This window comes from Lineus longissimus, chromosome 4 (genome assembly GCF_910592395.1).
Source record: "Lineus longissimus chromosome 4, tnLinLong1.2, whole genome shotgun sequence".
Lineage (NCBI taxonomy): Eukaryota > Metazoa > Nemertea > Pilidiophora > Heteronemertea > Lineidae > Lineus > Lineus longissimus.
Window position 1 is genome coordinate 17,644,391 of NC_088311.1, and position 27,925 is coordinate 17,672,315.

Consider the following 27,925-nt stretch of genomic DNA (forward strand, 5'->3'; position numbering starts at 1 on the left):
AGGAGCAACCAGAAGGCGCTCACTTGAACTTGACCAGTTGGGGAACCAAGGAGTGACTCGGCCGGGAGTCCAACCCACGACCTCCTGATCATGAGGCCGACTCTTCCACTGCGCTACCGCTGCCCCTAATATGGAACCAGAGAACCCGTGGAAATTTTGATGAGAAGGTTAGGTCTAGAGTGGCACCTTTCATTCATGTGGTACTAGACTTGCATTGTTGATAAGTGCTTGAACTTGAATTCCAAATCCACTCAAACATGTCCTTGGCATTAAAACGCCCAATTTTCAACTTTTGAGGTGTCTGTTAAAGTTTCTGACCTGTTCGATAACACTGGGTAACAATAGTTTTACTCTTCACCTCTAAATGTCACTGCTTTTAATGTTGTAATATAATGGGTTTTCACACTGTACGGAGCTGTAAAGTTTGTTACATGAACACTGCAAAACAGTGTTCCAGTGTTTCAAGTGGTGGACTGAGACTGGTCTCTTTTATCACCTCTTCGTATGGTTTACAATAATTGAGAAGCGAGATATTTTTGTGGCAAAATATATCATGATATTGCAGACGTTGACCTACTTGCGATTTTGCAAAAATGTCTTGCACGCAAATTTTTTCTTTTCTACAGTCTGTTGAATAAATGTATCTTCATGGCTAATATGTGACCCGTCACAGCAAAACCAGGCGCATGTCGCACAGAAGATGAGCCAAAGTGACACCAGGAGATAATGGAAGAAATTGATGTGCTCATATTTCACAAAAGGCAGACAATAGAGAATTGATCAAACAGTCTGTCTCAACCTGCCAAGCTCAGAGCGACATGCGCCTGGTTTTGCTGTGACGGGTCACATATCGCTAATGTATGTTTTAGAATATTTTATCAATACTGTTGGTACGTGTATTTTATGGTTGTTGTAAACGGTAAAGCTTCATTTTTTTCTCTTTTTTCTCCTTTTGTTTAGTTTATTTGTTAAGTTCTTTTTCATCACCATCGGTATTGTGTGTGGACCTGATAGCCAGTCACTGATAAAACCAACAAGATTTCATTTTAAGTTATTTTGGTGGTCTAGAAGAAGAGAATATCCTTCCTCATAGGCACATAGTTTAACACTAAAACAGGCCATTGTATCTATTCAGAAAGCATGCCACATTTGACGTTTCAGCTTGGGGTGCTGAGGCTTTTTCAGACTCATTAACACAATACAGTAGAACCTCTCCATTAAGGATACCCTCGGGACTGACATGTGCTGTCCTTAATAGAGAAGTGTCCTGATAAGAGAGGTCAAATTGAATGGCAACAACCAATTTGGAACCAAAACTGTGTCCTTAGTGAAGAGGGTGTCCTTAATAGAGAGGTGTCCGCGAAGGGAGGTTCTACTGTAATTGTGTGCCTATTATCTCCCTCATTGATTTGCTTTGACGTATAAAGCTCATTTTAGTTGGCACTTGTGTTTTCATGATCTGTTTTATTGTTTCAGATTATTCTATAGAAGAGGACCCCGATCCTGATATTCTCCTTCCCATATTAAAAAGTAAGTTGCAGTGTCTCTGAACTCTAATGTGGGTTCCGCAAATATTCTGTGCCTCGGTTTTATTCAAACAAAAAAAACACGACATATCATTCAGCTCACAAGTTTCAGTACAGATTCAGTTCAGTTTCAGTACAAATTCAGTTCAGTTTCAGTACCAATTCAGGCCTAAAGATATACATGTAAGGCCACAACTGAGTGTGTATCCCCTGTGATGTCCATTCAATTGATGTTGTAAGCAATACAAGCTCTGTTATACAAGTGGATTAAAATAAGACGAGATAACTTGCAGAATGTTAAATGTTGGAATGACATCTCGTCACAAACAGAGATGGGTGCCAGACAGGGGAGAACCTATGTCAAAAGTAGCCACTAGGGTCAAATCTCCAAGGCGTCCAATCATGGCGGTTGGCCTGGATCAGCTTGAAAAGGATGTACAGTGATTTCTATCGATGAACCTAGATGAGCTTGTCACTTCTATATTTGTCCGATTCTAATTTCAGGCGATGATTTAAGCCCTGTGGTATTCGCTGTCAATAAAAACCTATTTGTTCTAGTCAAGATTCTAAATTGTAAGTACTGCACGGTTGATCACATGTTTGTTTAAAAGCTGATGAAATAGCAGATTTTTGTTGAAAAAGACTTGTGCTTTGTAGCTGTGCCAAGGCAGGTAAAAGACTCCATTAAAGTGAGAACTGGGAGTACTTGTAGTTTGGGATGGACTTGTCTTTGGCCAAAGTCTGAGTCGCTAGGCCAAGAACCGACATTAGTGATGTGGAATAAGTGCTCAAAAGATTGCACGCAGTTTTGAAGATGGTGCAGATCTGGTCTGCAATTTGAGTCTGGAGAGCATCTGGATTTGTGTCTCCAGATGTGTACTATACTAAGAGTCCTCGCTCTTCACACTCATTTGAATGACGCTTAAAATTGAGCTGCTCTATGACGAGGCAGGCTGAAGATCTGACACAAGACGAAAATGTTGAAGCTGATTAAAAATGGTCAAGCATGCCAAAGATCCAAAATGGACAATGTTTGTCTCCCATCATAGTTAAAGCAGGTGCATGTCGAGCAGAAGATGAACTTAAATGACACCAGGAGATAATGGAAGAAATCGCTGTACTCGGATGTCACAAAAGGCAGACTATGATGAAATGAACAACCAGTCCGTATCAACCTGCCAAGTTTGGAGTAACATACGAATGACTTTGCTGTGATGGGTCACAAATGATGATGATGATAATGAACAGCTTATTTGATGGCATTCCTTGTTTCAGTGGATTGCTGCGTTAACCGAGTATGCTGGTGCTTTACGACAAAGGGGATGTGTACCGTCGGCCAAGATGAGATTGTCATCGTCCTCGAGTGTCTGCCTGACGAGAAAACCGTCCCCCGTGATATCTTCTCACACTTGAACACTGTCTATGAAGAGGCTGGCAAGGGTGAGTGAGGCTTTCATAGCGTTTTACTCGCACAAAATTGTGTTTCACTGCTGTTACCAGCTGGCAATAGTGTGCTTTTTGGAGCATTTGGTCTATTAACCCATTCGCTGCGGTATCCATTTTCCGGCCAGCGCCACCATGTGCTGACAGTCAACACAAATAATAAACATCGGAGCTAACTTTTAACTGAACGGTCGAAACTATTCGAAAGTGTGCCATCTATATTATTAGGATGAAACTAATTATTCCCGAGTGCATTTGGCGTATTTAGAGAGGTTGCGACAAAGTGCTGGGGAAGAAATATTTTAGAAAGGGCATGACGTGCTATGCTGTAATGCAAGTCACCCGCACGACATAGGACCATGTGCATGACGTGCGCCTCGAAAGGGTCAACCAATAAGGTGTATCACTGCAGTTTTCAGTTGGCAATAGTTAGATTTTTGCAGCTTTGCATTAGAAGCGCCCTTTTAGGAAAGTGGGGGTGTATTGGTCAATGATACTCCATCTAATCTTAAAATCATATTCTTACAGGTAATACAGTATCAGATCTTGGCCACACGATTTTCGGCCAGAGTTTTCTCGGCAGTAAAGACCACGGAGGCTTCTTGTATATTCGACCAACGTTTCAATGTCTTCAGAAGATCATCCTGCCGGAGCCTCCGTATGTTTTCGGGATCCTCCTACAGAAGTGGGAGACGCCCTGGGCCAAGGTCTTTCCCATCAGGCTGATGCTGCGGTTAGGAGCAGAATATAGATGTAAGTAGGGGAATCAGTTAGGATCGAAATCAGAAAAGCATGATAATTCATTCGGATTTGAATTTGTCCCTTTTATGTGGAATTGGTAAATACTACTTTTAGTGGGAGGTGACTGGGCAGCCGACAGCTTGGTAATGATGCCCTTAATATTAATGCCATTGGTCCTTCAAATGAGGAAAACCAGTTAACTGTCCACTTTATAGTTGTATGTTACCTAAAGGGAAGGCTCGCTTGTTAATTTCTGATGTTACTGATGATCAACTTGTCAATTTCAGATTACCCTTGTCCTCTAATCAGTGTTCGATTTCGTAACTCTGCCTTCATGGAGATCGGTCATACGATCATGAACCTCCTGGCAGATTTCAGAAGCTATCAGTACATGCTACCACAGATCAAGGGAGTGACGATTCACATGGAGGATAAGATTACTTATATCAATTTCCCTAGGAACAGATATGATGAGGTAAGAATTCAATATGAAATTTGTCTTCCCAGGCAAGTGTAATCTGTCATAGCTCTATGGGTTTCTGTGTGTCTCTTCAATACATTGACTTGACACAAGGCACTGTAGACTCAACAAGCAATAAGCGGTCACAAAATATTGGTATATCGGAACGTCAGAAGTAAAAGATGTTCTTTTCTATGAAAAGCAATGGTTCAGAATGTCGCCAACTGACTCCTGGCTGGCTAGTGGCTGTGATGAGTACCGTGAGAATCCAGGTCACTTTGGCATTCTCAGCTTGATTGAAAACAAGAGTTCTTTGGGAGAATAAGATTCAATGAGTATGACATACTATTAAAGAGAATCTTCCGTTTTCATTTTAGGTGATGAAAGTGATCAGTAACAGTAATGACCACGTGATGGCGCTGGGTGCTAGTTTCAGTACCGAGGCCGACTCCCACCTTGTGTGTATACAGAATGACGAAGGGAATTACCAAACACAGGCAATAAATATACAAAACAAACCAAGGAAAGGTTAGTCACTTTTTTATACCCGATGCAGACAAAATCTAACATCGAAAAAGATCCCAAAGAAAAAAAACAAACAAAAGAAGGTTGGTAAACCTTATGCTTTTAATGCGATACTGTCTTCTGTTAATAGTCCTTGTGTAAATCCGTCATATTATGGCCACTAGAGTACATGTACATCATGGACTCATGCATGAAAATTTTCATCCCGCTATTAACCTACAGTAGAACCTCTCTATAAAGGACGCCTTTTGGACTGACAAGTGATGTCCTTAATAGAGAGGTGACCTGATTAGAGAGGTCAAATTGAATTGAAAGTTCCAATTTGGGACCAAAGCTAGTGTCCTTAATTGAGAGGTTGTCCTTGATAGAGAGGTGTCTGCAAAGGGAGGTTCCACTGTACTTCCATGGGCAGTATTGTATCAAAACTTGGTTGCTTTCAAAAATTTTAATGCACATCAACAAATTTGGTTTTCAGTGACGGGGGCGAGTTTTGTTGTTTTCAATGGTGCTCTAAAATCCAGCTCAGGACTATCCGCCAAGTCTAGTATAGTTGAAGATGGCCTGATGGTGCAGATAGCTCCAGATTCCATGATGGCACTCAAGCAGGCGTTGCGGGACATGAAGGATTATCGTATTGGTTGTGGGAGTGTCGAAGCCCCACAGCCGGAGGAGGTGGTCATGGTGCAGTGGACCGATGATGACAAGAACGTCAACATCGGGTGAGTAGAATTTAATTTTCCTCTGCTTTCACTTGTGTAGTCAGGAGTCTCATACCCTAGTGGTTAACACTGCTGGCTACCAAGGAAAATGGCCTGTGTTAAATCCTGGGTAGAACCCAGAATTGTATTTATGGATGAAGCGGTGTGGCCTTCAAAGGAACTGAAATTCCTTGTATCTGGTGTATATGCCAAGGCAGGTGGAAGACTCTACAAGTGAGAAGCATGATTAGCTTGCGGTGACTCAACCTCTGGCCAATACACCCAATTGGTACCTAACTGCAGTGGCAAGCAAAAACGCTTATCCCGCCTTGGAGGAGGAATACTCCCTGGTGAAACTCACCTCCAGTGCAGAGTGAAAGCTGAAGAAGAAGAAGAAGAAGAAGAAGAAGAAGAAGAACTTGTGTGGTTGGCTGGTTGTTTGCCCCTGCTGCCATCTGGTTGCTTGCCTCTACAGTAGGTCACCAATAAATGTTTTTGGCCTTTATGACTAATAAGTTCTTGCTCTTTTATTTGACCTGCCAAAAGTTAATATGTCATATTTCAGACTTTTAAGAAAATGGGGAAAACCGTTTCTTGGCCAAATCTAGTTATTTTGAGGGTGAATGGCACAAAGAGCACCACTGCCATCTGTTGTTCAACAGCAGACCTGAAATTTCTCTCATCCCAACAAATCCACCCTAATGAAATTTAAAAACTGTTTTGAAACAACTTTTGAGGTGGAGGATTTGTGGGTTGTTTTAAAGTCTGTTTTCTCTGGTGTTGTTTTAAAGTCTGTTTTCTCTGATTTCCAGCATAAAAAGCCCCATCGATCAAATGGCCATGGACGGAGTAAAAAGTATTCGCATTTCTAATGCTACTGATTACGTTGGTGAAACACGAACTATACGTTGGACAGAAGTGTTTTTCATTCAGGAGGACTCTGGGACATCGCGATGTGACCCGGTCGACCTGAGTCGACTGGCCGAGACGATAAATCGAGCGGCGTGTGTTGCGCTGGTACCTCACTTAGATAAACTCAAGGAAGAAAGCTTGACCAAGATTGGGCTAAGGATCACGGTCGATGCCGAGAAGGTGAGCACAGTAAACGAGCTAGTTCGTATCAGAACAGTTTTAGACCTGTAATACTCTATTTTCTCACGCAAATAAGTCGAGGCTTTTGCACATAATCCCTAGTGCTTCGAGAAGTGTTGCACACGCCCGGCACGCATGCACAACTTAAAGATGTTTTCCCATGCTGACCCATGGCTTCACGCAAATTTAGTCAGGACATCTGGTGTAGAAAACAAAATAATTCAGATTATTCACGTTGGTGCTACTGTTCTGAAATGTAGGTGCGGGACACTGTAATGCAGCTTGGATAGACTAAAGAAATGGTCAATTCTCCTCTGTAAGAGTGCAGCACTTGCCAGGTTCGAGCAACTTCACACATGTGGTGTCCTGCAAATTTATCTGATGCAAAAAACAAATCAACCGATTGTTTCTTGTCTCATTACGTCATGCGCCAATGACATCATGTCTCTTGAACCTGACAAATGCTGCACTCAAACCACAGGAATACGATCTATTAAGTAAAAAAGCATTTTCAGAAGAGATATCATTTGAATTGAATTACAATATGTGGCCATTTTCATTTCAGGTCGGGTATGAAATTGGATCGAATGGAGAGAAACTGCCGTCATTGTACATGAACGACCTCGACAATGAGCTCATTCCGGTTATCCACAATGCCGCGTCGAACAGCCATGACAGCCCGATCACACTCGAGTTGATATTTCACATACTTGAGTGAACACTCGGACGATAGGTTGAATTGGGGTCACCGATGGCGGGAAAATGGAATGAGAGAGTTTTTGAAACTTGTGCTGGAGGTTTGCTCGATAAGCAGATCTGCCAACTGAGTTTGGCGGCTGTTTTATGGCTTAAGTAAAATCGGACTGGAGCCGTTATGGCATTCTTGGGAGCCAGCACCTCTTCTGTCATAGTATATTGTAAGCCGGGAAATTTTCGTGTGAATTTTTATTGTGTTCAGCGAAATCAGCGAAAAATAAAACACCAAGAGGAAACAAACATTTACTCGATCACTGTTAAATTAACGCTTTATTAAAACTGTGCCAAAGATGCAATTTCACAAAACCACGAACAATAATAGCTACGAATATTTCCTAGTTTACTGTATTTCACATTATTACCTGACAGCAGTCAAGGCAGTAACTTGGTTTTTAGGAAGCGTCACCTTTTAGTGATTTTGGAATGAGTTTGAGAGCCACACCTAGTGTGTATCCTTTCAGTAAAAAAACCCACAAATACTATTTAATAAAACGGCACCAGCCAGGGAAAGAGAAGTCATTTTTCAACAGTAGAAATCATTTTGAAGAATCATGTCAACACAATGCAAACCTGAGTTACTGCCTTTATGGATTATATGGCTGATGTGCCAATTCTTTGAAAGTTTTTGTGGCTCCTCTCCAGGTTGACTATACCGTGGAACCTCCCTTAGTGGACACCTCCATATTAGGGACAACCTCTCTATTAATAATAGTACTGAGTTTTAATGACTCTTGTTCCTAACTTGGTTGTTTTCATTCAATTTGAGCTCTCTTATCAGGACGCCTCCTTATTAAGGACAGCACTTGTCAACCCCGAGGGTGTCCTTAATAGAGAGGTTCTACTGTACCAGTACTGAACCTGTACACTCTTGGGTTGTCAGTTCAGTACTGTAAAACAATTAAATTTGAATACAAGAATAAGGTTAATGAATGTTTTTGAAATTTACCAGTTGCAAAATTGAATATTGATATGAAATAATCCAGTCATAATTGTGCCATAATGAGCCGAAAATTGGCAGCTTTCCTTTCAAGTGGCATTGGAGATATTTATGTTGAGTTATGGAAGGTGTGTGTATTTAAAATCAGAATCTTGAAATTCCATGAAATGAAATATTTCGATTTTCAATCTCGGCCGGGGTCTGTGAAGGCTACAGAATGGAGATAGATAAAACTGCATTGGGCCGTGACCGTCTGCCGTTGGTGCTCAGACGACAATATCAAAGTGAGGAAATGTAATTCATGAAATGTTTACCAAGCTAAAAGTTGGTGTATTTGCTCATTAGATTTTTGAACACTTCACGACTTTACACCGTATCATGATTTCTTCTGATCATGTTGCCTTCGTGTCCTGCTCGAACATATTTATATGACACTGTCCTTCAGGTTTGACCAACCAATTGTAAAATAAACATCAGCGTATGATATAAGTAGGAAGTATAACGTCTATATTCATCTATTGTTATGTATGAATAAGTCTATTATGATGTTTGTAAATTTGATTGAAAATGCCATAGTATTTAATTGATTATTATAACTGTTGACTTTCAAATCTGACATGTAAAACATGTCCACTGCTTATTGTGTGAACTTGAGTGCTTCTTCAAATGATGTTGTGGTTCGAATATCTTGTGTACCCAGTAGAACCTCCCTTAATGGACACCTTTGTTATCAGGACACTCTCTATTAGGGACAGAGAATTTGGTCCTGAATGGATCATTTCCGTAAAATTTGTCCTCGGTAATAAAGACACTTCCCTATTATGGACATCAATTGTCAATCCTTAAGGTATCCTTATCAGAGAGGTTCTACTCTACTTCAATTCTTCTGTCAACCCTCGGGGGCGCTGGACCAGTTGAGAGCAATCTGAGGAAGATGGAGCATCTGCCCAGTAGCTGACCGATTGCGGCCATTTTAGATATTGATTGAAACAAATTCTTCCCCATTTGGACCCTCCCAGGCTATGTAGGCCCGACTGGGCACTTCAGAACCAATTCTGTAAGCTTTTGGTCATAGATTATCCTGAATTTCAAGGTATTGTTCTTCCTGATGCATGTACAGTCAAAAGCGGTTGTACTGAATTTCAGATGTCCAACACTTTCTTTTCTTATATCTGAGTTTTGTTAGAAATCAATATAGGTAATTTGAGATTGCATAAACTAACGTTATAAAGAGATTTTCATCAAGAGCTGATATATCGTAAATGATAAATGATACCGCACTCAACTTTGAGCAGGCATTCTGATGTCAAAGTGATGTCAAGGCTATGGGGATCAAGATGGGCAAGAATAATTTTCAATAAAGGTGCATTCTTTGCATTTGCGTCTAGAGGGTTTGTGTAGAATCATAACTTGTGAATCTATGCTGGAGTCATGTTTTGAATAAAGTGGTGGTGGCTTTAAACCGTTTTCGCTTACTCGTAACGTTGTCATGCTTTACCAATAGGTGGCTACAGAGGCATCGATTTCTGAAGCGGGCGAAAAATAATCACAACAAGATTCATTTGCTGTGGGGATTGTGTACCTGGACATTTCATGAGTCTTTTAACAAAAAGTGTACAGACGGACCTACTCCTCTGGATAACCTGATAACCATTTCGTGTGTTGTTTTGTGGCGAAAAAACTTCTGCAGAGAATAAGAAAACTCGACAAATCTTAGTTTTGATGTCTGTCCACTGGCAAAAATATGTGGAGGGAAGCGCTTGGCATAAGTGTAGATAGCCTGTCTTGCTATTTTTATGGATGTCTTTTTTTTGTTGTCAATCTGGTAAAGGTTTTTCATGTGACATTCACGCTCATGATCATCAAAATGTAAATAGCCCGAGATACATGTATGTAGATATTATACAGAAGATAATATGTATACATTGTTGTGAACTATGAATAATAAGCAAGGGTTGTTGATCATTCTATATAAGATGTATCATTGTTATATTTTAATGTATTGGGGCGTGAGGTGAGAGGACTTCTACTGTTATACAGGGAGTCCCAAAAATAAGGACGTTCAGTCTGGTTGATTGATTGTTTGCTGTTCTTTTGACACACCCTGTGTTTGGTCTATATTCTGTTGACAGTGTTCTCCACTGGAAAGTCTTGTGTCAGTATGCATATTGATAAATCAGACTTTAGTTAAAAGCTTCGCTATAACACACGGCCCAGGTGTGATTTTCGGCTACGTCAGACGGACCTCGGCTTTTCTTCTGTTTCCGGTTGCATTACCAGAGAACTACAGTGCTCGAATTTGCGCTATGTATTACACGATCAATGCTCTATGAAGAATTAAGGAGTTTTTTGTGCCAATCACATAGTTTCTGTATAATCTATTCATCTGTGAAAAATGTCATGCCTTTGTCTCCAGAAGATAGGGATCAATTTCACCAAGAAAGAAATTTTCTTTGTAAAAACTTACAGAGGAATTTTGCAATGTGACGGAGACACACAATGTTGAAAACTCGCATGATGTAGCTGACAGTCCTACCTGAAGTTGGCCTTGGCCCTTTACATTTATTTGTCTTTGTGGTTGAATGGAAACAATACACTGGTAGAATTATTCTCAGGGTGGGAACTATAGTGAAACATTTCCTCGTGAGGATCGCCCATTCCGAAACAAGATGCTGATGGAGAACACTGTATGTGCTGTTCTTTGCAAGTCATACAAACTTAAAGTAAATAATATGATCCTTTTCGATGATAATTTATGAAAATAGTTTAGGCTTCGTCTTTTTGTCCCACATTGAAAACTATAAAATGTCTGATTCCGTTTTTGGATCTCTTTTCCCTGAGTTGTGTTTATATTGCATTGTCAACCATCATCATATCATCAAAATGGTCTTATATCTTGCAAGTGAGACTTCCCCTTCTTCTGAGCATTCAAATTTTCTATTTCTGGCTCTTCTACGCAACCAGGCCTATGTCTCTTATAAATCTAGCTGTCGTCTCTCTCCTGTTGATCCAGAGATCTTAGTCTCAATTGATGCACCGTATGGCCAGGTTATGTTCCACAGACAACATCATATTTTATGAACCGCTCATGAAAGGTTTGGAAGGACGCATTGAACTTCTGAAAATTGTGAATTTATCTTCAGAGGGTGTCGGAAATTTGCGGTAATCATGTAAGAAAGAAAATATAGGCCTGTTTCTCGGCAATATAGATTTTTCTGTCCCTCTAAATGTGACATCACATTCCTCGGGACAGAGGAATTCATATTGCCCTTGTCATAGGGCTGTAATTGATAATTAGTAGGCTTGTGTCATAAAGCTTTCACCATTGCCCAATCCAGCCATTGATTATACGCAGTACTTTTCTCTCTGTTGTTATAAAGCCACTAGTTCACCAGGCAAGTATAATTATAGGCCACATTGATCGGCTGTAGTCTTGTCTACGGTATCCTGTTTGGGAGTCACTAGCTGGTCATGGTCAGACTCAGTTAAAGCAAGAATAAATGAAGACAGCTTTTATTAAAGGGGATTTCACACAACCAACGTTTCGGTCAACTTTTTATATTTTCTCGGGCGGTGAAAATGAACCTTCTCATTTCCTGTTTATAAGTCCAGCGCAGATTTGTTAGACACGGCTTGATGAACATGTGGACAATAAGGACTGCAATAGGGTTCCGTTTAGAAATTCGCATATGACTTGATGATGCATCTGTTGCTTTGAGGCGCGGTAAAGGCATTGTATTTTTCGTACAAAGTCTTGTTGAGGGAAAGACCTGTTGCTTCTTGCTTGTTGTGCTCATTGATTTGGTACACCTTCGGCTGCTGCTAAAATATTTCCCTGAAATATGTCCGATTCATTGCACGAAGCCTAAACAATAGTATCTGTGGTTCTGACCTTTTGAGTTTTGGACTCTCGATATGATTGAAATTTTTGAAGACTGGAGCATTCAAACATGTTGAAAAAACTTGGTTGGTGAGAATTGATGCTCTAGAATTGAATTTTAGTTTGTGCTTGGCAATTGAAAATTTGAAACCTTAGACTCCTACCTCTTCTTGACCTGTCAAGGGTTAACATTTGTGACCATCTTGGTCCAGCTTGGAATGTAACCAGATATGACTGACAGAAAAATGTCAACCCAGGGCCTGGGCCCGGTTGTTAGAAAGCATGTAAGCTCATGACATCACGCTGACATGTTGTTATATGTGCATTGATGTACATGAAACAACATGTCAACATGATGTTATAAGCTAACATGCTTTCTAACAACCGCGGGCCCTGGATTATTCAAGTAACTCTACTTTTGAACTCGAAACATTGTTAAGGAGCTCATTCATCCCTCATTGTAAATTATCATGTGATTGAATTTTAAAATAAAGTCAAACAATTAATTATTCATAGACTTTGTGATTGTTAATTTCTGCTTTTCTGTGTGAGACATCTCTCAGGCCAAGGTTAGCTTTCTCTGCTGCTTTTGGCAGGGGGGAGGGGTTGAGAAAGTCTTTGGATCCTAAAGTTAGCCGATTGGTTGAAAGGAATCTAGGCCAAGGCTAGCTTTCTCTACAGATCTTGGCAGGAAGGACCGGTTGAGAAAGTCTTCACATCCCATAGCAGGCTGATTGGTTGAAAAGGAATCGATGCCAAGGCAAGCTATCATTACTACTTTTGGGAGGCAAACTTCAAGGCCAACTTCCTTTGACATGAGATCTGGACGAGTATCCTTAATAAGGGTAGTGGGCAATGAGCAGGCGTGGTACATAGTCATCCTAAACGGCATCAGTATTCGTCCCAGGTGCGGACTCCAATGTGAACTCATACTATTGTTATCAATAGTTGCTGGTTCAACTCTCGATTTGCACAACCTGTGACTGCTGATCCCTAAGCATGAATCCAGCAACAGTCCTCCGAAGCTTGGATGATATCATCGAGCGCCACACAATTCCATGGGAAGTCTTTTGGACCTCTCGGCCTCCCGATGAAGAGCGCCGCAGGCTGAGTGACATCAACAGGATGGTCCTTTGGACTTGACTCCCCTTCAATTAACCAATATCACCTAAACTTCCATGGCCTGTGACTTAGCTGTGCATTCCAGGGTGATTTTATGATTTTCTAATCAGGTGACAACTTTACTATTACACCGTCATCCCGGTCAATTCATTTTCTACACAATCTCCCGGGCGCCGGGCCAGATATCCAATTTACATGCACCCGCTGAAATTGTCATAGGTCTCATTAGGGAGTTTTTTTTGTATTCATGCGCGGCAAAGCCCTAACCGTAGTTCCTAAAATCATTGATTTCTTGGCCCTCACAGTACGGCAGTGTTGATTCAGCAGTTGTTTTGGCAAAGACATGTTTTATTGGAGTTTCTGAATTGGAATGCTACTCAATAGGCGGCTAACAAGAAACTACGCATTTACTGTTGTTGCCGACGTATGTGTACACTGAACTTGGGATGTGCGTCGGCCCCGCGTTGAAATGTCGTCCAGTGCCAGTTGGTGCGTTTTTCGCTGATTTGTGCAAAATTCAACATATCTCAAAAGTTCAATGGTTGGCCCTCGTTTTTTTTGTGATTTTTGTGTAGCGTAACCAACTGTCTTTCATGGGAGAATGGTCACTGTAAGAATTATTCAGGAAGAAATGTATAATATTTGGGGGTTTTCGTGATTGTCCGGCCCAATTGGCAATATTGCCATTTGGGATGGTGAACAGAGCTAGGAGCCAATGCGACGCTTATGATTTATTTAAAGAAATAAAATGCCCGATTTAACATCCTGCAGAATCAGGGGAATCGGGCGTTTCCGGTGATATACGACACAAATGGGTTGTCCTCATGCATTCATTTTGGAAACGCATTTTAAAACAGATGTTACGTCCTGTTAATGGGGCACGTCATCATCGCGTACATTTGGGGAAAACTCCCTAAGCCTTCTCGTTTATGTTTCGATAAAAAACATTTTAAGGATGTCGTGACAGTTTTTTTCATAACACCGAAGTGTATTAAGTGTCAAACAGATGCGTCATAAAGATATATATTTTAAAAATGAATGGCGCAGTCACGGGCGCCCAGTGTTGCCGTGATCAGGTGACAGCAAGACCGGCGCCATTTCGCCTCACTTCAAACATGATTTGTGCCATGGTGGCACGACACAGTGCGGAGGACGGCGTCAAGAGCAGCGTCAAATAGGCCCCGGGCAACCGACAAGAGGTAGTCTTTCAGTTCCTGTTGAAGCCTAATATTACATCATAGGCACCATAATCCATACATTTCTGGGTTCATATAAATCCAGAGAAGAAGTATGCAGCACTTTCATTGCATTTAATTTAGAAGTTCACCAATAGATGACGCCATCTTTGACACCACTTGGATCATGAAAATGGTAAATACCCTTTGACTTATTCTGATTGGAAAAGTTACGGTTCGACACTAATACTTTTTTGCCCCAATTTTATGTATCCTCGAAAATATAGCTGCCGATTCGAACCATCCTCGGTAGTACTCGAACGCCCGGAAACAGTATGTGCTGCAGTTTCAAAAAGTTTGGGTGCGAGATATATGATAATGATAATAATGAAAATTTCGACATGGATGATTAGATAACAAGATAAGGAAGAAGAAAAAAGAGAAAACTGCGACAGATTCACCGGGAGTGAGTGGTACATGAGTGGTACATTTAAAAAAGTTTACATCAATTAAGAGCCGTGCGTCTGATGCTACCGCTTGGATCCGCGCCTGATCAACGTACATGAATGAATAATAAAAAGAAAATTTTTCAAAAAAAGAGAACAAATAGATTCGCCGGGGTTCGAACCCGTAACCATCCAATCCACAGTGCAATCGTCTAACCGCCGAGGTCATCAAGGCTTTAATGATAAGCGTTTTTCGTTGTTCAAGTCGTCGCGCGCCATATTGAAAAAGCGCCATGATTGTGACGAGGTCACGCTGGCGGAAGAGTAATTGGGTACAAATAGTTCCAAGCTAATCGTATAACTCAACATTGCGACAGATTTGTCTTGATATATCGTATTTATAAAGCTCGGTGATATAATAGATAATGTTCTTAGTTGATTTTAATGTTTGAATGGCTTTCTCAAAAAAGTTTTTAGAAGCGCGGTCAACAGGGTCAAAAGAAATAGTCTTTGGCGCCAATGATTTCAGCAATGGCGAATTTGAATTAAGATTCCAGTCGATTCTTTTCGAGTCGGAAGTGCGCATGCATACGGCAATCGTATTTATATTGCTCTGTGCACGTGATTTGAAGGGGCAATTTGGGTGTGGGATTTAGGTGACCAGAAAGATGATATGTAATTTGAGTCTATCCGCACGCTCATCATCTATCCGCCTGCTCATCACTGTAGTTACAAACTAAATGCTCATCACTAATAATGAATTTAGCGCCGACTAGTCCATCCATTCTCTGGAGTGCTCGAACACCTGGAATCAGTGCGTACTTCAGCTTGAAAAGTTCGGGTGAAGGGGTTTCCTTCATGTTAATATTCATAATGGTATATCGTGACCAGCTCCAGTCTTGAGCAATTCAAGACTGGACTGAAAATCCATCATTAAACAATAACTGACCCAGAGCTCTGTAACATCTTGAGCTCTGGGCTCATAAGTGGCCACCAACATCTGGGCCATTTACCCGCTGCGCACACACATTACCAGTTACATTAATCTTCAATATGATGAAGGAAGTTAACTTAACGGAAGAAGAAAGAAGAGAAGTATAAGATGATGGTATAAGAGGGCCGGCGAATCTATAGGAACTGGAAGAAGAGGGAGCGTGCACTGCATTTCTCATCAAAATTCCTCAGTGGACAGGTGAAAATTTCATGAGTGGTACATTTAAAAAAGTTTACATCAATTAGGAGCCGTGCGTCTGGTGCACCCGCTTGGATCCGCGCCTGATCAACGTACATGAATGAATTAGTATGCAGTGGATAAGGGTCTTGTCATTTTTAAATGTTTTTAAAAATAATTTTAGAATTTAGAATGATATGTGGGGCTAAACTTTTTGACACTTTTAGATTACTACGCATTCCCAAGGTTCATGTGAATGTGTTGGAACCATACACTCTAAAAAGTAGGTCAACGGTGGAAATGATTGAAAAAAAGCGCCTCCTATGTTCAGACCCCCCAAACCGTGAATTTATCATGCATAACGTACAACGAAAATTTCATGGTTTGACAGGCTAGGATAGGTCTATTTGGCTTTGAAAGCGTTCCTCCCAGATTACGTCTCGGAAAAAGTTATGAGCATGTAGAAAGTACTGTTTAAAGGGAAAACGGCTTAAAACTTTATTACTGGTACGTGGCCCGCGGCAGAGACAATAGGTCGACTGAATCTAGTTTAAAGATCACCATTGACGACGCTTGGAGATTGTTTCTACCACTGCTCAGTGCTGCCATCTATGAGAAAATAAAGTTAACAGTGAATCATCAAAGCTGCAGACGAATTTCATCTAAAAGTGACATAAATATCGTATTTTCTCCATGTTTGCGGGTATTTCGAACGCAGGAATGAACCCTGGTATAATGCAACGTAGTTAGATTCTCCAGAACACCGAATCATTAGAGTTAAATGCCTCAAGGTGGCTGTTTTTGTCTGTCAAAATGAGCTCTAGCTCGAGCTAAGTCGAAAGGACAGTCAATAGTCATGACTTGGCCTACTGATTTCACAATCCATTCTGTTCATAAGGTGTTGATTGTACAGGCTGCTTCTACAGTTAAATACTCAGATAAACTTGGTAGGCGTAATGTCATTGTCAGGCTTGAGAATGGAGTGGAGAGATGGGATGAGTCCCTCATTATTTTGTTTTGATATTGATTTCCATGATGATGATCGTCACAGACAGTGACTGAGTGAGTGACACACTCGCACAGATAGAAATCATCACACCAGTCAGAGGAAGCCATTGAACTTGAGAGGGGCACAAGAAACCAGCAGATAGGCGGGCCCGGATATGCTGATGTTATGTTTTCTCGGCGTGGTTCATGTTATGGTACAGTTCCCTCTCTGTAGGAAAATGACTAATGAGCTGCTCTATAAGTAATATGAGACATAATAGATGAAACGTTTTGTAGAGAGAGCCTCTTGAACAGCGTTTAGTAAACCCTAAATATCTTTTTTTAGCTCCCATGAGTAATCGTCCAGAACTGTATGAGGTAAGACATTTTAAAGCATGCCCAACTGTAAAACAATCTTCTGACATGTTTGACACCCTTAGCTTTGATACCTTGTTCATTGATGGGTCATACCATTGCTATTACCGACAACATACTGTCATCTGCAGACAACTGAGATTTGCCTACATTTCTGGTGTGCCCTAGTTGAAGAACATGACGGTTTTTGCCTCCATATCTTTATAGATTAGGGTTTTCATCCAGATTAGTTTCTCAAAAACACCAAGAATTAGTTTGAGAGCTATTGCTAATGCTGACACTAGACTAGTAACAGCTCTCTTAGTTCTAACCTCTGCAGCTACTTATAACTTACTTAAATGGTTTTAATTAAGCCATCGAAAGTGCAAGGGAGAAGTTACATGTAGTACTAGCAGCTACTGCTCAGGAAATCATACTTTGGGCATGTCCAGTCCTTCATTCATGAGTTTCGTGTTATTTTGTCTTCAGGAAGTGAAGTTGCATAGAACCGGCAAAGAAAGAGAGAAGTGAGTAAAAGTTTTGCATGTGATGAGAAAACTAATCACAGCAATTGTGACTCGCTCTACCAAAACTAGGCGCTTGTCGCATCTGAACTTGACAGGTTGATACGGACTTGTTGTTCATTTCCCTATTGTAGACCTTTTGTGAAATCTATTACAAACTGATTTGGTCACATTTCACAAAAGGTCTACAATAGGGAAATGAACAACAAGTCCGTATCAACCTGGCAAGTTCAGATGCGACAAGCGCCTAGTTTTGGTAGAGCGGGTCACAATTGTTCCCCAAGGGCGTAGTGTCTAATCGAATCCAGGAGGCGTAGTGAGTCGCATTTCGGGGCTCGTATGAAGATAGATTTTTGCAATAAATGAGATGAAATTACGATGCGAAAGCAATCACGACTCTCGAGATCCATTCCATTGTTGTGCTTACATTGTGACGTCATTTGCTGTGTATCATGTGACGTCATCTTCGCTATCAGTTGTCGGGGGTAACACAGTTTGCGCAGGGCCTGAAGAGGTATGTGACTCATTGCCCCAGCTACAGCAACTGCCTTATTACTGTTCAGTAAGGACCGTGTAGGAATAGTCTTCAACTCTTTTCAACCGAAGTTGCCGAACCCAGATGCACCATTGGAAATTGCCAATGCCATGCTTGAAAATAGTTCTGTTCTATTCTTTTCTGAAAGTTTTGCTTCTGTTCAGTTTACCTGTCGTTGAAGAGTTCCATTATTTCCGGGTCCCCATCTTTTTTATGCAGTCCACATAACATGTCAATTACATGTACTAATTCTTAATCTTTCCATGCAGATATGACAACATGGCTGACCTGTTTGCTGTGATCAACACGTTACAATGTTTAGAAAAAGCCTACATCAAAGACGCAGTCACTCCTAAAGAGTAAGTTTGGTGCTATTGCCAGGTCTCTCAATTGCACAATTTGGGACACACCCTGTTTTCGTTTCGGTTTATCTTAGCGTGATTTCAAAGTGTTTGTGCCAAACATCAGTCCTTCGTGCACCAAAAGTTTTATTTTTCAAGTGTTTATGAGGCGAACTTGATGTTTATGTCACTTTAAAGGCATTTAAAAAACATATACGGTCAGTAAACCTCCAGAAAATTCTTTAACGCCCACCCCCTTATTTGGGTGGAGACACCGTTAAACAATGTGTATTTAGTGTAATTGATAGCCCTGATTGCTTCGACTTGTGTATTTTGCCAAAATGCAACTGAGATCAGTGCATAGTATTGAAGGTTATAAAATGTCACTTACAAACAAGTACTGGAATTAACTAAAATATTAGTCATCACCTGCTTCAGCTTTATATGATTCTTGCCATTACTTACTTCCATCCGCCAGTTTAAATCGTCATTTCAATTGAATAGGTGAAATTTCAGTATTCAAAAGTCAATCCATCAAATGAAGTATAGCTTCAAATCACTCTCAACTCACTGATCAGGATCTTATGAGTAAACATAATATGATATTGTGGGCCCAGGTTTCCCCGCTGGATGCCTGTACTCTTACATTTGTTATTTATTTTATCCGTTGTTTTTCTTCAGATATACTGCAGCTTGTTCAAAGTTACTTGTCCAATATAAAGCTGCCTTCAAACAAGTTCAAAGTGACGAAATTCCTACTGTGGAAACTTTTACAAAAAAGATGAAGGTAACTAAGGAAAAAGTGCAAAATGAAGCTTTTCATGATGACTGAAATCTTTCTTGAAATCGTTATCGATAAAAAAAAAAGTTGGGCTACCCTTAACCTCTTGAATCCCGGTGACCGACCAGTCGGTCATTTTGAAATAACGTTTTTTCCCCAACGACCGACAGGTTGGTCTCAGTGATATTTCTATTCCCTTGAGCTGGGACGCTAGTTTATTGCTTGTTTTAGCGTGCTTGTTGTGCAGTAGGGTCAGTTAGAGCATGCCTGGGTAGATGGCGCCTCGGTACCGGACTTTGGCGGTTGTATGCGGGCGCTATACATCGTGAAAGTCGGACCCAATTTCGCAACCACGTGACCACCTTGGGATCCCGGGATTTTCAAGTTTTGGGATTCAAGAGGTTAAACTGATCTGTAAAACTGGAGCTACAGGTGTTTTAGCTAGTGGCTTTTTGGCTAAAAATCATAATCTGTATTAAGTCTTCTGCTGCATTCAGTATTCACCATCTCGACTCTAAAGCAGTCATTAAGTTGGAAAGGATCAGGCAAGTTTATCCAGCAATCCCCACGAACTGATTTCTAGTTCTGCTTTGTCTAGTAATGTCTAAGAATGATATGGAATGATTATGCCTCGTGCATTGTTGATTGCAGTTTAATCATTTTTTCAAATATCATGTTTGAAGAAATCATGGTCATGCTGGAAGCCATTTTTGTATGAAAAACTGACATATCTTATGTCCAAGTTGTCCCTTTAAGATTATTTAACTTTGAAAATTTACCCGAAAAGCACATGTAAGTATGTTTCAATTTTAGCTTGACTGTCCTGCTGCACTTGAAAGAATAAAAGAAGACCGGCCAATCACAATCAAGGATGACAAAGGAAATACAAGTAAATGTATCGCTGAAATTGTATCGGTAAGTTCTTGCAACTGGAAGTGAAGCATTGACATTTATGTGATTATATTTCATGTGAACTGGATGGAATTGAAAGACAAATTCATGTCAATATGACAACTTGACATTTTGTGTACAGGCAATATCTACACCAGTAACTAAAAAGGGGCCTCATAGCCCACTGCTGTCTGCCACACACCAGGGCAAATAATCTGTACATTTCAAATAGATACCACAACCTAATAGCATTGTTGACAGTTGAACTTATTTCTCTCAAACTTGTAGCAAACTTCAAAGATTGGTCTTGACACACCTGCTTTCCCCCTTGCACACTTAGACTCAAAGATTGGTCTTGACATACTGTTACCTCCTTTACCCCTCTTTCAGTTTACTTGCACATTTAATTTCAATAATTGCTCTTGACATACTGGTACCTACTTTACCCCTCTTTCAGTTAACTTGCACGGTAACATTTCAAAGATTGATCTTGACATACTGTTACCTCCTTTACCCCTCTTTCAGTTTACTTGCACAGTTAATTTCAAAGATTGCTATTGAAATACTGGTACCTATTTTATCCCTCTTTTAGTTAACTTGCACAGTAACATTTCAAAGATTGATCTTGACATACCGGTACCTACTTTTCACCACTTTCAGTTAACTTACACAGTAACATTTCAAAGATTGCTCTTGACATACTGGTACCTACTTTACCCCTCTTTCAGTTAACTTGCAAAGTAATATATCAAAGATTGTTTTTGACATACCGGTACCTACTTTACCCCTCTTTCAGTTAACTTGCACATTTAATTTCAATAATTGCTCTTGACATACTGGTACCTACTTTACCCCTCTTTCAGTTAACTTGCACGGTAACATTTCAAAGATTGATCTTGACATACCAGTACCTACTTTACCCCTCTTTCAGTTAACATGCAAAGTAACATTTCAAAGATTGGTCTTAACATACCGGTACCTACTTTACCCCTCTTTCAGTTAACATGCAAAGTAACATTTCAAAGATTGGTCTTGACATATCGGTACCTAGTTTACCCCTCTTTCAGTTAACTTGCAAAGTAACAATAACATTTCAGAAATTGATCTTGACATACCTGTTTTACCTCTCGTTTAGTTATTCATCACCATTATGGACAAGCTACGGCTGGAGATCAAGGCTATGGACCAACTGCATCCAGACATGAAGGACCTCATGGAGTCCATGAACGCACTGAGCATTCTGCCAGCTGATTTTGAGGGGAAAGTCAAAGCTGGACAGTGGTGAGTTGTGTGGTATGAAATAAAACCAATGCACCAGTCAATGTAAACCCTGTACCCCCACTACTCAAACTTCCATCGAGAGTTACTAAATGTAGTCGACAATTTTTTCTAGGGTTTGGATTCAACACGACTTGAAATCAAATTATCTGAGATTCACGGCATATAACTAAAATTTTCTACTGATTGTAAGTATCAAACTTGCTGATAAGCATAAAAGTGATAAAGAAGTCGACAGCTACTCGACACTACAGATTTTTCTGATCGGAAGAAGACATGTAGTTGACTGGTAGAAAAAACTGTTCACTCAGAATTCGATACTGAATTTGTGGTCACCCTGAAATGGGGGTACAGGGTGTGAATTGACAGCTGCATAAAATCAAAGAGATGACTTGTCTGCGTGGTTGTGACTAAGTCTTTAGAACATCCGTGTCTTGCTGAGGAGTCTTCTTAGACTTCTTTTTTTGATGGCTGACTGTCTTTCACAGTTACATCTAAATTTTTGTACAGAGGGCAATGATGCAATGCTTACAAAATCGGCACGCATTCAATCCAGCCAGAGGGTCCAGATGTTGGGCCTCACCTGCTGCAATTCAACCCTGATCTTATTTAACCCTTTCATGACCTGACATTTCATAATCTGAGGCAGGTCTGTGGTCTATTTTGCTGACAACTTGCTAAAAACTAAGAGGAGATCAAAGGGAATTAAACTTAGCATTGGGGGAATGCATTTTAGCACGCCTTCTTAGTCTCAAAGGTGGTCTGGGTGGCAGGAAGCTGTGACCCTCCATCGAGTTCACAACTTTTGAATATTTTGTACCAACATCGACAAACCTTTGCCAATTGATTGTCCTTGTCAGGCATGTGGGAATTATCAGGAATTTTCTTATTCCTATTCCTTGAGACTCGCCCCCCTCCCCACGGCCACGCTCCCCGAAACAGTCCTTTCGGCATGTTCAAGATACTATACAGTTGAACCTTCTTTAGCGAACACCTCTCTATTAAGGACACTAGTTTTGCTCCCAACTTGGTTGTTTCCATTCAATTTGACCTCTAATCAGGACAGCGCTATTAAGGACAGCATTTGTCACTCCCGAGGGTGTCCTTAATAGTGATGTTCTACTGTATATCTGAAATGTGGGGTCTGTGTATGGGGTGAAGCTGGTGCTGTTAGTTTTTGGTACTTATACAGTCCTAATTTGGTCATCACAGGCTTCATAGGTTAGGATACTGTTCCTGGCAACCTTACTATTGATCAAAGCGAAATGATAAACAGACATGAAGAAATTCCCTGTGGAGAGTTGGTAAAATGAGGCCACCATACTTCACCGCTTCTTCTAGACTAGTTAAGTAGTAGGTGACAAACTCCTCTTGGCATAACGGTGCGAGGTATATATTCTGTACCTTGACTTCCTCTTGGCCTAACTAACAAGGCATATATTTTGGTCCTCTGTTCCTTTTGGAATACTGTAGAACCTCTCTATTAAGGACACCCTCTGGACTGACAAGTGTTGTCCTTAATAGAGAGGTGTCCTGATTAGAGAGGTCAAATTGAATGGAAACAACCAATTTGGGACCAAACCTAGTGTCCTTAATTGAGGAGTTGTCCTTAATAGAGAGGTGTCCGCTAAGGGAGGTTCCACTGTAGTCATATTGGCTGCAAGATATAGCCATGTCATAAAGACCAGTCAAACCTCACCTGACCAGTTGAGCCTTCTGAGGACTTGGACATGATTTCTTCATGCGATTTTGATAAAACATGAATGTGCTCGTCTGGAACTCACAAAAATGAGAATTTCTTTCATTGCAGGCTGTCAACCTTGAGTGAAATGCAGGTGTCCGATGAACTGGATGATTCCCAAGTGAGACAAATGCTCTTCGATTTAGAATCGGCCTACAATGACTTCAACAGGATGTTACATAATGCATAAAGATTGTGGTGCTTTTGAAGACTTTTTAAAAGAGGAATTGTGCATTTTCACTAATTGTAGCTAATACTGCACAATTGCTATTATTGTAGCTGCATAGACAACTATGGATGATTCATTCTCATTTTCTCACACACTGGCCTAGAGGCAGGATTGGGAGGTAACTAGGTCACTATATCTCAGAGCAGAGCACTATGGTCCCTGTTCTGAAGGCAGAGCCTGCCATTGGTTCATCCCTGTGCACCCTGGGTTTTCTGTGTCTCGGGTTCTGTGTGTTCCCTGCTGTTGGGGAAGGTTGAGGTTAGTGTTTGGGCTTAGCTGTCCTAAAGTAGCCAGTGAAAATAATGTCAGGAATTACCCAGCCTTCCCAGCATTTTGGTCGAATAGAACCCGGTAGGCATAGGACCCAGAACACATAGAACCATTTTGATCTCAGGAGACATAGAACCCGGGACTTATGGAAACCCTTTGCTTTGGGGAAACATAGAGCATGGAATGCACAGAACACAAGACACATAGGACACAGGACACATAGAACCCAAGACACATGGAAACCCTTTGCTTTGGGGAAACATAGAACATGGGACGCATTGAACACAGGACACAGAACCCCCTTTGCTTTGGGGAAACATAGAACATGGGACGCATTGAACACAGGACACAGAACCCCTTTGCTTTGGGGAAACATAGAACATGGGACGCATTGAACACAGGACACAGAACCCCCTTTGCTTTGGGGAAACATAGAACATGGGACGCATTGAACACAGGACACAGAACCCCTTTGCTTTGGGGAAACATAGAACATGGGACGCATTGAACACAGGACACAGAACCCCTTTGCTTTGGGGAAACATAGAACATGGGACGCATTGAACACAGGACACAGAACCCCCTTGGCTTTGGGGAAACAGTGAACACAGGAAGCATCGAACACGGGAGAGATAGAATATGTCCCACTGACCACATCTCCTACTGCTACCGTGAACAAGTGACAGGCTGCTCTCCGGAGTATTTGAATTTAGGTCCAGTTTACTGTTTGGATGCAGCTTGATGTAATTCTCACAAATATACAGTAGAACCTCTCTATTATGGACACCCTTGGGAATGACAAATTACATTTTTGTGTGCCGTCCTTAATTTAATAGGGAGCTGTCCTGATCACGGAGATCAAATTGCATAGCAAAACTTATGTTTTGGATTTGGATGTAATTTTTTTCGGTTTTTCAAATAAAAAAACCTTTTTTTCCTGATTCTTATTGCAAAAATCGTGATTATTCGTGAATATATATGCAAATGTAATGCGAAAATTTGGTGGGTTACAGTATTTTGCAGTCTTGGGGGTTGTAACCAGCCGATACACTATTTATTCTCCCTTGTATTATAAAATGTTTCAGTGTACATAGTGTATTTTCTTGTGATAATGCCATATTAAATAATCTGTACCTATCTGTGTTTTTTTTTGTTCTTTTTGTCTTTAAATATTTGGCCCAGGATACTGGTAAATATTTTCAAATTTTGGTGTCAAGGTTTATGGATCGTCCGTTATTTTCCCTATATAAACATTGGGCCATTGCAGTAGTGGTGCATCATACCTACAAGCCCGGCGCTGAGGCAGTATAGTGGTTGCCTTGTGATCCAGAGGTCCCAGGCTAGAACCTTCGCTGGCCATGGACCTTCAGGGTTTTTCTGTTACATAAAAGAGTATGAGTTTATTTTTTAGATGTTGGATGTGTCTGGATGATGAACCTTTGTGTCCATCTTAACCTCAGTGCTTTGACATTGCTCAGCTTCCAGACAAAGCGTGTCATGAGCTATACAGCTGGAAGTTTAGTATGCTTTGTGTCTTGAAAGAACCTGGTTGTGAGGACACGACGTTCCCTCATAGATGTACTATGTACCTAGGCATCATTCCTACCAGGCCAGGCTAGAGAATTTAGCACAATCGGTAGAGTGATTGACATCTTGGTTACAATGTTGGATTTTTATGATGGATTATGTATTAGCCTCATTTTGACCACAGTTTTGGTGAGACGACCAAATATAACGTGTCGAAAGCTGATTCTCTGTGGATTATGCCTAATGTGTATCGAGTTAGAAGTTGTTTTAGAACCGAAATTGATACCTCGCTGTCAATACTTGGTTACATTGTTGGATTTTTATGATGGATTATGTATTAGCCTCATTTTGACCACAGTTTTGGTGAGACGACCAAATATAACGTGTCGAAAGCTGATTCTCTGTGGATTATGCCTAATGTGTATCGAGTTAGAAGTTGTTTTATAACCGAAATTGATACCTCGCTGTCAATACTGGTTGAATCGCCAAACTCAGCTCCAGTTGAGCTGTCATTTGACCAAAAAACTCAGCTGCCACCTCTGTTTGCCTACATTTTTCTTCCAGCCTTGTGGTATTTGGTGCTATCACAAAAACCTCATGTTCAGTATCAGTTCCTTTAAACCCTGGCTGGACCTTTGTGTTTGTCCTCTGTTAATACATCAGTACAGATGCACGTATTTATGTTGCGACTTGCCAGATCTGGTATTAAAGTTCAAGGATTGTCACTACGGTACTATAATTCTCCCCATAAAGATTGGCATGTTTCCTTCCCCAGGAAGACTGTCTCATCAAGAAGACCTGTGAGCTAATAGACATAATGGTCGGACAATAAAAGAGGCTTTGGTAGACTTCCTTGTTTTTGTCATGATAACTGATACTACTTATTCCAGGATGACTGATAGTAAGGAACCCCTTATTAAATGTTAGGGAATATCCCTAATTGTCCTCATAAAGATTGCAATACAGATGCACCTTTTATGTTTCTCCCTTCCAGGGAGACTGTCTCATCGAGAAGACCTGTGGACTGATAGGCCTAAGTGTAGAGTAATGAAGACAAGCCTCGGTGGAGTTTTAGGCCATGATGTTTAATGGCCAAATTTTTGTCATGATAATTTTATTCCAGGATGACGGATATTTGGGCACCTCTTATTAGATGTTAGGGAATATCCCTAATTGTCCTCATAAAGATTGCAGTATAGATGCACTTGGCAGGTTTCTTCCTACCAGGAAGACAGATCTAGTAGACTCTTGAGCTGATAGGCCTAAGTGCAGAGTAATAAAAACTAGCCTCACTGAACTTCTTGGAAATGATGTTTTATAGCCTTCCTAGTTTTTGTCTTGATCATTTTCAGATACTTTTTATGCCAGGATGTCCGATATGTTTACGCTAAGTGTCAATATATAACTCTGTGTTCTCCACACCATTTCAAAATGGGATAAGCACCCCCTCTTAAGGGCTGACCAGAGGTACCAATATTTTGGCCAGAACTGGAAATCCTAAAGCAGTTGGAACTCCTTCAAAATTTAAAACCTGGACTGCTGTTCCTTCGAAAACATAGAACAGGCTCATCCAACCCTTGAAATTGGCATTCACTTTGTTTTGAACGAGTTCTAATTGCTTTAGAATTTACGTTCTAGCCAAAATCATGGCCTATGGTCAACCCTTAAAAATATTTTGGCAACCCCCACTTAAAATTCTGATTAGTGATTATTTTCCATGAGGATCACTTTTATAAAATCTCACTGCCACCCTCTTTAAATTCCCACCAATATTTTCAATGAAAATCGGCCTTTTCCACCCATCTCATGGAAAATTCTATTGAGAACATTAAATCATTGTGAATACAAAAATTATTTGACTGTTCCGCCTATAAAGTGTGGAATAATAAAAACAGTCCTCAATGGACTTCTCGGAAATAATGTTTTCTGGCCTTTTCTCATGATAATTTTCTGATATCCTATTATTTATGCCAGGATGACTGATATCAGTTGATCAATATATGGGTCAGATATGACTACAAAATTATTAATATGAATCAAGTCACAACAGACCATATTCTATTGCATTGTGGAAATGTTGACGTTTTAACGGTCTGATAAATTTGTGATGGAACTGTGCATTTAGTTGAGGTCAGAGGTGAAATTTGGGTATGGGCTTGGCAAAGAGCATCGTGGTTCATTTCTAAGGGCAGTTTTAGTTCAAGTAAAAGTTATGCAGTGGGTCGTGTATGCATGGTGTTGTGGTTTATGGCTGGTGTTGTCCTCTCCAAGACCATGGTTGTGACTGGCATTAGAACCTTCAAACTAATTTTTCATTATGACTGACCTGAAATCTTCAGCTTTTTGTCCAATATTGGAGAGATGGCGGGGATTGATCAATTGGAATGCCTTGGTTGCTTTTTAAAACTGGTTCCCATTTGGAATCATGGTAGACCAGACATGCCAGAAAGTGGCTGTGCCAGTTCACAAAACAACAATCTCTGTCAACCAGTTAT

General features: G+C 40.6%; 2 protein-coding genes across 6 annotated transcripts in view; both read left to right on the forward strand.

Moving 5' to 3' along the window:
- Window positions 1-12,556, forward strand: part of LOC135486328 (zinc finger FYVE domain-containing protein 9-like) — a 35,600-nt gene extending 23,044 nt beyond the window's left edge. For all 5 annotated transcript variants that reach the window (XM_064769034.1, XM_064769033.1, XM_064769036.1 and 2 more), the window contains 9 exons: window positions 1,477-1,530; window positions 2,031-2,099; window positions 2,802-2,966; window positions 3,498-3,722; window positions 3,998-4,185; window positions 4,548-4,698; window positions 5,171-5,414; window positions 6,206-6,485; window positions 7,051-12,556. In XM_064769034.1, coding sequence (XP_064625104.1) covers window positions 1,477-1,530; window positions 2,031-2,099; window positions 2,802-2,966; window positions 3,498-3,722; window positions 3,998-4,185; window positions 4,548-4,698; window positions 5,171-5,414; window positions 6,206-6,485; window positions 7,051-7,203 — 1,529 coding nt within the window. In that variant the 3' untranslated portion in view covers window positions 7,204-12,556. The remainder of the gene's footprint in view (window positions 1-1,476; window positions 1,531-2,030; window positions 2,100-2,801; window positions 2,967-3,497; window positions 3,723-3,997; window positions 4,186-4,547; window positions 4,699-5,170; window positions 5,415-6,205; window positions 6,486-7,050) is intronic.
- A 4,026-nt stretch (window positions 12,557-16,582) lies between these two features.
- LOC135486329 (vacuolar protein sorting-associated protein 28 homolog) lies at window positions 16,583-25,048 on the forward strand. Its single transcript, XM_064769038.1, has 8 exons — window positions 16,583-16,702; window positions 17,306-17,337; window positions 17,803-17,840; window positions 18,642-18,731; window positions 19,395-19,500; window positions 20,308-20,409; window positions 21,521-21,666; window positions 23,474-25,048. The coding sequence occupies exons 1-8, from the start codon at window positions 16,666-16,668 to the stop codon at window positions 23,592-23,594; spliced, it is 672 nt and encodes a 223-aa protein (XP_064625108.1). The 5' UTR covers window positions 16,583-16,665; the 3' UTR covers window positions 23,595-25,048.
- The last annotated feature ends 2,877 nt before the right edge of the window (window positions 25,049-27,925 follow it).